This window comes from Chiloscyllium punctatum, chromosome 3 (assembly GCF_047496795.1).
Source record: "Chiloscyllium punctatum isolate Juve2018m chromosome 3, sChiPun1.3, whole genome shotgun sequence".
NCBI lineage: Eukaryota > Metazoa > Chordata > Chondrichthyes > Orectolobiformes > Hemiscylliidae > Chiloscyllium > Chiloscyllium punctatum.
Window position 1 is genome coordinate 81994794 of NC_092741.1, and position 14430 is coordinate 82009223.

The 14430-nt window shown below is 38.8% G+C and overlaps 1 protein-coding gene across 1 annotated transcript in view; it reads left to right on the forward strand.

Moving 5' to 3' along the window:
* The window catches only part of slc35f1 (solute carrier family 35 member F1), a 289021-nt gene that overhangs the window by 105529 nt on the left and 169062 nt on the right, over positions 1-14430 (forward strand). Inside the window, exon 2 of the mRNA XM_072555876.1 lies at positions 3145-3320. Within this exon, the coding sequence (XP_072411977.1) occupies positions 3145-3320 (176 nt within the window). The remainder of the gene's footprint in view (positions 1-3144; positions 3321-14430) is intronic.

A 14430-nucleotide genomic window follows, 5' to 3' on the forward strand; every position in this document is an offset into this window, starting at 1 on the left:
TCTCTCTGTCAGATCTTTATGATTTACGTTAACAATTATATCAATTCCTGTTCTTTAGAATCTGATTGCCTCTTCCTTTTTGACGTTACAGAGAGAGGATGAATAGGCTGGGGCTGTTGCCCTGGACCATCGAAGGCTGAGGGATGATCTTATAGAAGTTTATAAAATCATGAGGAGTATGGATAGGGTGAATTGTCAAGGTCTTTCCCCAGGGAAGGGGAATTCAAAACTAGAAGGCAAAGACTTAAAGTGAGAAGGGAAAGATTTAAAAGGAACCCAAGGGGCAACTTTTTCGTGCAGAGGGTGGTGCGTGTATGGAATGAGCTACCAGAGGAAGTGGTGGAGGTTGGTACAATCACAGTGTTTAAAAGGCATCTGAGTAGGAAACATCTGAGCAGCCCCAGCCTATTCATCCTCTCTCTGTAAAGTAAACTCTCCAAACCCAGCAACATCCTTGTAAATCTTTTCTGAACCCTTTCAAGTTTAAAGTATTTCTTATGTTCTAAACTATTGAAAGAGATATTGATTGCAACAGATTGTGTATGCTTGGTTTCTAAAGCCTGTGAGATTGAAGTTGGGTGTAACACAGTTTGAAAATTGCATAGTTAGGTATCATTGCTGTATCATGGGCCTCCAGAACTCAACACATCTTTAGAAGGATATGGGTCAAATGTTGGCTATTGGGACTAGGATATCTGGTCAGCATGGATGAGATGTGACCAAAGTTTCTGTACTGTACAACTCTACGACTCTAAATAGGAAAATTAGGCCATTTAGCCCCTCAAACTTATCCCACCTTTCATCACGATCATGCTTGATTTGCCCAAGTCCTGTTTCGTGTCATCAGCTCTGAAATTTCAAAGGTTTATCTATCTCCTTTTTAAATACTTTCAGTGATCAAGCCTCCATACTCTATGGTAGGGAATTCCAGACATTTACTACCACTTTGGGAGAAGAAATTCCTTTGCATCTCAGTTTTTAATGAGTGTTCCCCTTGTTCTGTAAACATACTCCCTAGTTCAAGATTCCCCCACTAGTGGAGAATCTTCTCAACATCTGTCCTGTCATGCCCTGTCAGAATCTTGTATGTTTTCTGAGCACACCTTTCATTCTTCTAAACTCTAATGAATAAAGGCCTAACCTGTTTAACCATTCTTGATAAGTTTGTCTCTATGTCCGATGAATCAGCCTAGTAATAGGTGGTTAAAAAGCAAAGGGGAGCAACAACAGAAGAGATGAAAAATATTTTAAAAGTGAAAAGGTAAATTTAATCACATAATGCTAAGCAGGACACACATGCACATAAAACAGTAAATCAAAAATATTTTAAATCAAAGCGCTTCATTGTTACTTGGAGCATCTGCAGAAACACACCTTCATGTATTTCAGTTCTGACAGTCAAATAACGATCGAAAGTTATGCCTGCATTATATTGATGTGATGGTCTTGTATTTTGTTTCTGCCTGTGATGAGAGAACTTGCGAAACATGAAAGAGCTAAGCTTTAAAAAAAATCTGTTAGTCTGTCTGTTCTCATTAAACACATGTAGCCACTTTCTCTAAATGGCACAGGGAGCATTTTATTTTCTCTCCAATCTGCAGCAGTAACATGTGGTGCACCTTTGTTCAATACTGAAGGCTGCACAGAACTTAACTGGGAAACTGGAAAACATGAGGGTGCAGCTACTGATCCAAAGCAATTCCATGTGCATTGGAAGACCTGTATATATACAGTGCCTAATCATATCTTTCAGAAACATTTCAAAGAGTTTATGTATTAAGAATTGCCTTGTACTGAAGTGATGTTATTTAGAGTCCTGTAGCTGCCATTTGGGAAAGCAATGATCCACAAAACACAATGAGAGTGACGACTGGGGAATTATTGCATGTTATTGTTGGTTGAGTGAAGAATGTTGACCACAGTACCAGGATACCCCCTGGTCTTCTTTGATTAAACACATAGAATCTTTAACATCCATATGAACTGTTAAAAAAAAGTTAAGTTAGGACCTTTTCACCTGAAGGATTGTTTCTGCTTCTGAAAAGAAATTTTACCATTTGTTGTTTACTTCAAAATCACTTTAAATTGAAATACTCCATATTATTTCTTCCTGAGGTTTTGCTGATTAAATCTAAAGTCTAATTGTTTCTTTTGAAACATTTGAAAAGAATCTGAATTTGCCTTGCCATTTTCTAAACCAAACTAAGGAAAAAAGATTTTAAAAAAATGCACAAGTAATACCAATGCACTTTGCACTGTTAAAATATGTGAAACTAATTAATTTATAAAAAATGAATATTCTGCACCTCACAGTTAACTTTCAATCTATTCTTGAAAGATAAGCATTGAACTACTCTTAGAAGATACATCATTTCCTAAACTCAGAATTAGCTAACTATGACGATTCCTTGTGTCCTGATGTTAAAGTGGGGTCAGGAGAAGAATACTGACGTGTTTTTGACCCCTAAATAGAGAAAGCTTTGCCATTTGGGAAAAAGATATATTTTAAACATTATTTTGATATTATAAGTTTTTCTTATGGATTACAATGCATATCCCCAAAACATATATTATGGTAACTCCAGTGATGTAGGAGTGTAAAGAATGTGCAGAAAGTTTTAAAATCTAAAGCTCAAAGCCACATCATAGGAAATGATACAGAGCACCATGCCATTAAAACAAGCTTTTTTTTGGAAGATTATAAACTTTGGTTTTCTTAAAAGTATTAATTTATGAGACCCCTCTCTTCGTATATTAAGTGTGAATGAAGTTGTCACCACAGGTCAAGAACTTTCCTTTCACTGGTTACATTGAGAATGATGATGTGACAAGTCATTTCCCAGAAAACACAGCTTCTTTGAATTTACACTGCAGTTCTACCCATCGGCTTTGAGCTGTGAAAGCAGTCATGCTGACAGTTGCCTGTCCTGAGTTTTGGACATGCTGGCTGAAAATTCTGAACTTGGTAAAAATAAAATAATTATTGAGCAGTTAGATGTTTCAATAAGGTTGTAAATCTTTATCTCCATCCTAATTGTGATATGGCTCCCTAGAGGCGCGAATTGTGTTGCCAGTCAGTCAGTGAAAGAATTTGTCTTCTGGTTGTTGATTTTGCCCTAATATGCAGATCACTTGTTCCTTTAGAGAACTGCTGCTGTCGCTGGCACTGGGCCAGGTGCTGTCATTGTTGATCTGTGGTATAGGCCTGACTAGCAAGTACTTGGTGGAGGACTTCCATGCCAACACTCCAGTATTTCAGAGCTTTCTTAACTACATCCTCCTGTTCCTGGTTTACACAACCACGTTGGCCGTACGGCAAGGTAAGTAACACTTAACTTTGCACGATCTTCTACTTGTAATTGTAATGGATAAAAAGAAAAATGAATCATACATGTCATTGCTATTTGTTTCATATTTCAGGAATAAATTAAAAGCTTAATGTGCATCATGTTTAATCCATTAATTTTGAGATTGGTGTGATCTGGTAATTAGCCAGTGCTGATCAAATAACCATTCTTAATGGTCTATCTTTATTGATAAAGCTCTGGTCAATGCTATTTAAGGCAGACATTGTGCAGGTTTGGGGTTAATTCAGTGGATACTTTGTTTAGTATATTCATGAATTTCTGTCTGTGAAGAAAACATGGACAATATCTGGGTGTCCATGCTCAATCTCAGCAGCAGTTTTAACACCCCATCCCTTTGTCAGACTACTCTTCAGAAAACAACTGCTGCTTCACATCATCAATCATTACTGACTCTGTCATTGTAATATGGAGGTCAAGCAGCTTGTAATTGTTGATATCTGACTTTGTTTTTAACTTATTGGTAAAGTGAGTGACGTAAATGGCTGTCATAGTGCAGTGGTAGTGACGCCAAGAGGCCCTGGTTCGAGTCCCACCCTGTTCTGAGGTGTGTCAGAAAATTCCTGAACAGGTTGGTTGGCAAATATCTGTTGTGAGTAAAAGTGACTTAGACAGGGGCTGTTCTACCATCCCCGGGTATAGCCGGCCCATCCCCAATCTCCCACTCTGGACAGAGGTGGCCCATCCCCATTTCCCACTCCTGGCACAGCAGCTCATCCCCCATGCAGGACACAACCCGCCTATCTCGCATCTCTAACCCTGGGTACAGCTGGCCCACCAGAACCCAGGCCATTGTTAATGGGCTCCTCACAAAAGATAATCGCTGCTCTTGTCAGTGCAAGGTTGGGATCTTGTTTCCAAAAGCCTTCTGTGTGGTGATCACTGTTGCCAATGCTTTCTCACAGGTATATATGACTGCACTGCCACCTGTGAACTGGGTCTGTCCTACTTATAGGATAGGACACAGTCAGGAAAGCTGATAGCAGTACTTGGATCATTGACTTTGATCATGATTTAACTAGATTGTTCTCCCAATTTTGGTACAAGACTCTAAATGTCATTGAGTCGGACTTTGTAGGATTGGTCTGCCTTGATTATTTTTCTGGAGCGTAGGTTGATGCTGGGTGGCCCATTTAATGTTATCTATCTCCAGAGCATTATCTTCACGGAGAGACAGTGGCATCAAGGCTGCCACTTACTTGTTAATTCTATTATTTTACATTTATCCAGTTAAAATAAAAATTGCTCATGAGAGTGCTAATGACGGAAACTTTTTTCCATGATTAGAATTAATTGTATTTTTCAACCCAAATTCTCCATTGATTTAGTTTGGGCCATTGTTCTACCATGTCCTATGGAAAAATAACAGGATTTATGCTCTGATTAGAAATAGTTCTTCCACACAGATGAACCTTGTGTTTCTTTCAAATGATTGCAATATTTAGATCAAAGAAATTGTAACAATTGCTTTGTTATTTTAGCCATATACACGTAAATTAATTTAGTCAATAAAATATGAAATAAAAAATGGTAGTGCACTAATCCAGACTAATTTGACAGAACAAGTAATTTGAAAATACAAATGTTTGCAATGATGGAAAAAGGGTTGTTCATTAGTAATCTCATGAATGACAGAATGTAAAACCAGAATTCTAATAAGTAAGGGTCAGTTTGCTGACTTTGCACTTTCAGCAGGGAGTCTCTCTAAGTGAGAGTACATATCAAAAATTCAGCATGCTTTTTGCACCATTTTCCAGTATAGTTTGAAAATAGTGTGCAGCATGTGTGAGAATATCCAATATGCACACTCAACAGGAGACTGTCCTGCCAACAACACAAAGTCAGTAAATTACCCCTGCAGAACAATCTATTGAAGAACAATTTCTCACAGCTTCATAGGAAATATAAAAAAAAATATGCTTTATGCTTAGGTGTTGGCAAGAAATACTCCAAGTAACATATTATTAATGCCCAATAATTCCTGAAAGCATTCATTAACTATAATTACAGCTAGACTTGCTTTAAAATAAATAATTTGTTTTGCTGATTCAATTAACTTCTATTGTTTATGACATAACCATTTATGTGTCAAATTCTTCTTCATGAGACCTATGAGACTGGAAGATCTGGGTGGAAGGTCATGCATGGTTACAGGTATAATGGGGAGTGAAGTTAAAATGTTTATAATAATAGCATTGTACAGCTAGATCATCTGTGGTTATGGTTTAGCGAGGGTGGAAAATATGCTAGTATTGGCCCAAGGTTGGGATGACGATGGCAGGCTGAGATATCAATATTGAGGTCGAAACCTGAAATACAGGTCCAGATATTCTGATGACCCTGAAGTCAGTCCTTGGAGCAGTGCAGAGTGGAGTTACGTATTGGGACTCTGTGAAATCCTAGATCCTGCAGGCAATATGACAGCACAGTGGCTCAGTGGTTAGCGCTGCTGCCTCACAATGTTAGGGACTCGGATTCGATTCTAGCCTCAAGTGACTGTGTGGAGTTTGCATGTTCTCCCTGTGCCTGCATGTGTGTCTACTGAGTGCTCCCATTTCCTCCTATAATCCAAAGGTGTGCAGGTTAAGTGGATTGGCCATGCTAAATTACCCCATATTGTAATTAATCCACCTAGACTGCATATCCATTGCAGTCTAGGTGGATTAGCCCTGGGAAATGTGGGGTTATGAGGATAGATGGAAGGCTAGATCTGGATGGGATGCTCTTCAGAGGGTGCATGCAGACTCAATGGGCCGCATGGACTTCTGCACTATAAGCATTCTATGATTCTGTGAATTGCTTGAGAAATTGATAATTCTGGAGGGTATTTCCATTGGGTCTGGAAATGCTTCTGTAATAGTTACTTAGGAGCAGTTAAACAATAAAAATCCAGTGTAACTTCTCATTGACTATTAAAATTGCCTCCCAAAACCTATATTTAAGTCTTAGAACATGATATGCTGACTCCTGCAAAGGGTGTGATTGTATGACTTCCTATAATGGTCCCACACTCTTGTTGATTTAAGGTGCAATGCATTTTTCTGATGGTGAGTTGGGAATTCGGATATCATTTAAACTGTTGTTGTGCTGGCAATTAACATTCTTACTCAGCATTAATACCATTTTCTCTACTTTTTGTAACAGTTGATGATTCTCAGTAGCCCTATATATGTGCAATGAACCACCCTCTTTTACAAATTTTTTTTTGGAAACTTATGTGAAAATGGAACGCAGTGGAACCAATGATGCAAACAGAAAAGTACCATTGGAGTTCCACTGTTTAAATTTTAAATTGCATTTCAATAATGTGATAGTAATGATGAATGCTTTAGTTATGAGAAGAGCCTCAAATTTTTGGACTTAATTTATGTTTTTCTTTAGTTCTGTCAAGGTTCTAATAATGATGTTCAAAACTACAGAAGATTTTGATAAGGTCAATCAGGAAGAAGCTATTTTCACTTCACAGTGAAATGGTAACTACGACTTAAGTTGGAACTCATCACCAAAGAGAGAGATTGGGAGATCATTTTTAAAACAAAACATTATTAGGATTTGAAATACCCTAGCAAATAAGATGTTGGCCACAGAATCCAGGTGAAGTGGCTAATTTTAGACAGTGGAAAATTGATAAAACCTGTAGAATAGGAGCAAGTAGATAACTATCACAGAAGGTTAGCATTTCTATAATAGACTGATTGGCTTTTAATCTGCCACCATGCAATGGACATTATTTTTCACTGTTGCTGCTTCTTTAATGTCTTTAAGTACTTTTACTTTAAGAGATAGAGTCTGCACCAGTATATGTCTGCCACTAGGTGGCATTTACACCAAATAAGGAGTGGTGATGTCATCAAGGTTTTCCTCTGATTTGGACAGACAAAGTGATAGAACCAATTACTAATTAGTTTAGAAAACTGCATTTGAGTGTTTCAAAAGCTCCATTTCATTCAGAAGAGCTCTGTATTTACTTTTAAACTAGAAAGCAGACTGATAATTCATTTATTTTTAAAGGAGAGATGGGGCTTCTGGCTTAACAGAACTTATATTTTAAGCAGAAAGTCACTGACTTAGCTTTCAGGCTGTTGAATTTGACAGATTTCTATTCTCAAAAATCGGTGCTGTTATTTTGCCAATCCTCTTGAAAAGCAAGGCTGGTGTTAAGCCAATGTTGATGAGATTGCCAAGTATCTGACTCTGACAGCTTTCACCCTTTTAAAAAAAACTGCACTATACCATGATCCGTCACCATTGCATAGGCTTTGCCTCCAGAACAGTATTTGTAATACATGATATGGCAATCTTATGTTAGATTTTACAACATAAGAACTAGGTGTGGATAAAGTGGTCTTGGAAATTTTAATAAGCATTTAATACAGCACCTGTTATACACATATATTAGAGTCACAGGCACTTGCATGTCTCATCTAATATTAAACAATTGATTACAGACAGTAGCCCACTTCCATCAGCTTGTCATGCTTCGAATGGCTCTCGTTAAGTTGGAGTCTGAGATTTTCATACCCTCAAGTCACTTGGTATGATAGTGATAATGTCATGAGCATATTCAAGTGGTATAGTGCATACCAACTGTGAGATTTAGTACAGATAAAATTCCATGAGATTTATCACCAAAAAATCAAATAACTTCAGCACCCTTACAGAGAAGTTTTGTTTTTTAAAAAATCAATTGTAGTATTGTCCTATGTATATGTCATGTACATTATATGTAAGAACATAAAATCCTAAACGTTGTTAAGAATATTGCTGTAGGCCTTATGATATAGTGGATATTTAAGTCAGACACTTGAATCCAAAGTTCCGAACTGGGACTTGATGATCAAGAAAAATGCATTCACAATGTAGACAGACTGGTTGAATATGAACTTGTAAATTCTTCCAATACACTCTAATGGCAGATTGTAAGGTTAGAGACATAGAGTTGTAGAGATGTAAAGCATGGAAACAGACCCTTCAGTCCAACTCATCCATGCCAACCAGGTATTAAATCATTTGGACCATATCCCTATAAACTCTTCCTATTCATGTACCCATCAAATGTTGTAATTGTACCAGCCTCCACCACTTTGCCTGGCAGCTTGTTCCATGCACATACCACCCTCTGATTGATTGATTTATTTGTTGTCAGTGAAAAGCTTTGTTTACGAGCAGTATAGGTAGATCATAGTAAGCAAGGGTGTACAGAACAAAAGATATAGGCAGAGGCATACAGGTAACATTGCGCAAGGTGTACAAGAGAAATCAACAGTAGCAAAATCAGCATTATTTGAGGCCAGAGAGTCTATTCAATAGTCTAATGATGGCTGGGAAGAAATTGTCCCAGAATGTGCTGGTGTGTGTGTGTTCAGGCTTCTGTATCTTCTCTCTGATGGAAGAGATTGGAGGAGATCATTACTGGGGAGGGAGGCATCTTTGATGGTGTTGGCAGCCTTTCCGTGGCAACGCCTTGCTTAAATGGAGTCCATGGATGGAAGGTTGGCTCCCATGATGGCCTGGGCTGTGCACATCACCCTCTGTAATTTCCTATGATCTTGGACAGAGCAGTTGCCACAGCATGCCGTTTTGCACCTGGACAGCGTACTTTCAATTGTGCATCTGTAGAAGTTGGTGACAGTCCTTACCGACATGCCAAATTTCCTGTGTGATCAAGTTAGCCTTCAGGTCACTTGTCAATCTTTTCCCTCTCAACTTAAACCTATGCCCTCTAGTTTTGGACTCTCCTATCTTAGCTATTCACCCTAACAAATGCTCCACAATCCAATCCAAAAATGTGCAGATTGGGTGATTAATAGAGGAGGGAAATGGGTCAGAGTGGGTTACACTTCAGAGGGTCAGCGTGGACTTGTTGGGCTGCAGAGCCTGTTTCCACACTGTGGGGATTCTTTGATGATTCTCTTCTATGAATACCATTTACCTTCTTTACTATCTGCTGCACCTACATGCTTACTTTCAGTGGCTGGCGCATGAAGACACCCAGGTTTCATTGCAAATTTCCCTCTCTCAATTTATAGCCATTCAGATAATAATCCACTTCCCTAATTTTGTTACTAAAGTGTATAACCTCACATTTATCCATTTACATGATACTGTATCTGCCATGCATTTGTCCACTCACTAAGTTTGTCCAAATTGCACTAAAGTATCTTTGCATCATCCTCACAGTTCACCTTTTCACCCAACTTTGTAACATCTGGAGATGTAATATTTAGTTCCCTCAGCTAAATCATTAATATATATTGTGAATAGCTAGGTCCCAGCACTGATCCGAGCAGTACCCCATTGGTCACTGCCTGCCATTTGGAAAAAGACCTGTTTATTCCTACTCATTTCCTGTTTGCCAACTAGTTTTCTATCCATCTCAATACACTATCCCTAATGACATGCACTTTAATTTTACACACTTCTCTTATGTTGGATCTTGTCAAAAGCCTTCCGAACTTTGAAATAAACTGGTTCTTGAGATCACTTCTACTTCTTGTATCCCTGAAGAATTCCTGTAGATTTTCAAGTATCATTTTCCTTTCATAAGTCCATGCTGACTCTATTCAATCTTGCCAAGGCTTTTCAAATGCTCAACTAATAATTCTTTCATAACGCTCTCCAACATTTTCCTTACTACCAACGTCATGCTGACTGATCTATAATTCCTGGTTTTCTCTTTGTCTCCCTTCTCCAATCTGTAAGAATTGATTCAAAACCTCTAGAATGTTGGAAGATGAGCACCAATGCATCCGCTGTTTCGAAGGCCAGTTTCTGATGTATTGTAGGAAGTAGATTATCAAGTCCTGGTTGTTTATCGGCCTTCAATCCCATTAAATTTCTCGAACACCATTTCCTTTCTAATACTGATTTTCTTCAGTTCCTCCCTGTCACTAAACCCATCATTTTTGATATGTTGTTTGTGGCCTTCCTTCGTGAATACAGAATTAAAATCTGTATTTAGTTCATCAGCCATTGTTCCCCATTATGAATTCCCCTGTTTCTGACTCTAAGATACCTACATGTGTTTTCACCTGTCTTTTTCTCTTCACATACCTATGGAAACTTTCGAGCTCAGATTATATGTTCCCCCCAAGCTGACCCTCAAACTTTCTTAATCAACTCCTTCGTCCTCCTCTGTCAAATTCCAAACTGCTGCCTTCCTCAGGTCTATTGTTTTTCTGCCCAATTCATATGCCTTTTCTTTGGATCTAATCCCAATTTCCCTTGTAAGGCATGGTTTAGTCACTTCTCCCATTTAACGTTTGCACCAGACAGGAGTGAACAATTGTTGTAGTTCACCCATGCACTCTTAAAGTTTCTATCATTGCCTTTGCACCGTCATCCCTATCACTAAAGGTCCCCAAACCATCATAGCCAACTTGTGCCTCATCATCTTAAAATCCTCTATGTAGATTCAGATCCCTTGTCTCAAGTCAACTATGTCACTCTCCACCTTGATGAGGAATTCTATCATGTAATGTTACTTATCCCCAAGGATTGTACAACTAGGTTGTCAATTAATCCTTTCACATTAGATTAGATTAGATTTGCTACAGTGTGGAAACAGGCCTTTTAGCCCAACAAATTCACTTCTGAAGAGTAACCCACCCAGACCCATTTCCCTTTGACTAATGCACCTAACACTATGGGCAGTTTAGCATGGCCAATTCACCTGACCTGCACATCTTTGGACTGTGGGAGGAAACCGGAGCACCCGGAGGAAACCCATGCAGACACAGGGGAATGTGCAAACTCCACAACACAATACCCAGTTTGGGATGGCCTATTCTCTACTTGGTTCCTCAACGTACACACTCCAGGATTTCCTCTTCTATGGTATTCTGACTAATTTGATTTGCCCAATCTAGATGCTGAGTAAAGTTTCCCATTAAGTGCAGATTCTCCTTTATTGCATGTGTCTCCAATTGCCTGTTTAATGCCATTCCCAACATCACCCCTACAATTTATATATGACACCTAGTGATTATTTTGTCACTTGGTGTTTCTCAGCTGTACCCATACGGATTGCACATAGTCAGCGCCAACATCCTTTCTCGCTTCTGCATTAATTTCCTCTTCAGCATGTCATGCAACTCTACTGCGTTTTCCTTTTTGTCTGTCCTTCCTAAATTATGATGTGGAGGTGCTGGTGTTGGACAAGGTTTGACAAGGTCAAAAATCACATGACACTGGGTTATAGTCCAATGGGTTTATTTGAAAACACTAGCTTTCAAAGCGCTGCTCCTCTATTAGGTGTTAGTGAGAGAGAAAGACCTTAGACACAGAATTTATAAGGAAAAGATCGAAAGGTCATAAAACTCATGTGAACAAATTAAACACACATAAGATTGCTCTAAAGTCTTTAATCAGTTAAAATGGAGGTGCAGGTTTCGATTGATTGATATGCAAATCCCAGAATTTCTTTCAAACAACGCACTTTCTCTGAGATGCATAAACTCCCTCACACACATTAACTCTCTCTCACTCAGTCTCAAATACACACACACACACACACAATCTGTGGGGTGAATTTGTAGATTTGTGTTTGCAGATACATTCTATTTTGTTCAAAAAGCACAATATTTGTAGACAGTCAGTCAATGTTGTATTTGATAAACTCTTACTTTGGAAATAAAAGACACAGACAAATTGCAAACAAGACCTCACGGCTAAAATACATTGTCTAACCGAAGGTGTTACCACCTTTACATTGATAGCACCTTAAGTTGTCTCGGGCAGTGACTTGAAAGAAATTCTGTGATTTACATATTAATCAATTGAAACCTGCACCTCTGTTCTAATTGATTAAAGGTTTAAGAGCTATCTTATGTGTGTTCAATTCATTCGCATGAGTTGTATGACCCTTTAATCTTTTCCTTATGAATTCTGTGACTAAGGTCTTCCTCTCTCACTAACACCTGAAAAAGGAGCAGTGCTCTGAAAGCTAGTGTTTTCAAATAAACCTGTTGGACTATAACCTGGTGTCATGTGATTTTTGACTTTCCTAAATTACTGAATGCCCCTGGATATTCAGTTCCCATCCCTGGTTACCCTGCTACCATGTCTCAGTACTCCTGACTAGATCACCCTGTTTACACCTATTAATTTATTTAGAAGACTTCTCCAGCTGGACAACCTGGTGACAAAATATGCCAGGACTCAATTGATATTTTGGAAGACCAATATGTACCAAAACCTGTACAATCAGAGAGAGTTTCAGATTTCACAAGAGGTATTAACTGGAAGGAGAATTAGTGATTGAATTCATCATGACTTTGAAGCACCTCATAGAATGTTGTGAGTTTAACAATGTTTTAGATGACATCTTAAGAAACAGGCTATTATGCAGCCTGTGAAATGAGGCCATTTAATGAAAGCTACTAACTGAGAGAAATCTAAATCTTAAAACTGAGTTGAACATTGTAGTGTCAGTCTGCAGGAGTCCTACCAAAGACAAAATCAACTAAGCCCAATGAAGAATGTCCATACTGTTGGCCACGAGGAAGATGTGGCTACTGCAAGTGAATCAAACATCTCCATGAAGAATTTAAATTGAACATCATGATGGAACAAGTAGATTTTGGATTGTGCCTAAACTAGAAGGGCAACTGATCAAAATGCAGATAGATGCCAGGCAACTGTTTCACTTATTCCTGAAACAATTTACAACCAAACTCTGAGCCATCTTCCACTCTCCAACATATCAACCATGATCGAATAGCAAGGCAGCCATTCTATTCCTCTATCTTATGGTCTTAAAGAATGTAGCATGTTCTGAGAAACTATCTGAAAAATGTTCTATGAACTCCTCACCCAGGCTAATACTGGAATCTGATTTCGTTTCCACTTTCCTACTGAAATCCACTTTGGAAATAGAACCAGTCTGACTCAGGATTGGGATACAGACAGATTCTGACCTCATACCTTTAATGCATTGTCTGAGCTGAGCTGTCACCTTTTGTTATTAAATTTTAAGTTACCTCGAGAAGGTGACTTAAAAGAAGTTCTGTGATTATCATATTAATAAACCAAAATTTGCGACCCTTTGTAATAGATGAAAGACTTAACAGTCCAAGTTTATTCAATATATCATTTCAGTTTCATGATACCGTAATCTTTTGCTGTAAATTCTGTGTCTTATGATCTTAACCTCCACAACCACCTGATGAAGGAGCAGTGCTCCAAAAGCTTGTGCTTCCAAATAAACCTGTTGGACTATAACCTGGTGTTGTGTTATTTTTAACTTTGTCCACCCCAGGCCAACACTGGCTCCACCTTATCATTTGAACACATATTCATTTCTTCAGTCTTATTTCCGTCATGCCAATTTGTATGTTGTTCATGGCATACTATCTTTGAGATTCTGCTTACTAATTTCGCAGCTAACTCTTCATCTTCCTCAGCAAAAAAAACTCTTTCCTAGAACATAGAACAGTACAGCACAGAATAGGCCCTTCAGCCCACGATGTTGTGCCGACCATTGATCCTCATGTATGCACCCTCAAATTTCTGTGACCATATGCATGTCCAGCAATCTCTTAAATGTCCCCAATGACCTTGCTTCCACAACTGCTGCTGGCAACGCATTCCATGCTCGCACAACTCTGTGTAAAGAACCTGCCTCTGACCTCCCCTCTATACTTTCCTCCAACCAGCTTAAAACCATGACCCCTTGTGTTAGCCATTTCTGCCCTGGGAAATAGTCTCTGGCTATCGACTCTATCTATGCCTCTCATTATCTTGTATACCTCAATTAGGTCCCCTCTCCTCCTCCTTTTCTCCAATTTAAAAAGTCCGAGCTCAGTCAACCTCTCTTCATAAGTTAAGCCCTCCAGTCCAGGTAGCATCCTGGTAAACCTCCTCTGAACCCTCTCCAAAGCATCCACATCTTTCCTATAATAGGGCGACCAGAACTGGACACAGTATTCCAAGTGCGGGGTCTAACCAAAGTTTTATAGAGCTGCAACAAGATCTCATAACTCTTAAACTCAATTCCCCTGTTAATGAAAGCCAAAACACCATATGCTTTCTTAACAACCCTGTCCACTTGGGTGGCCATTTTAAG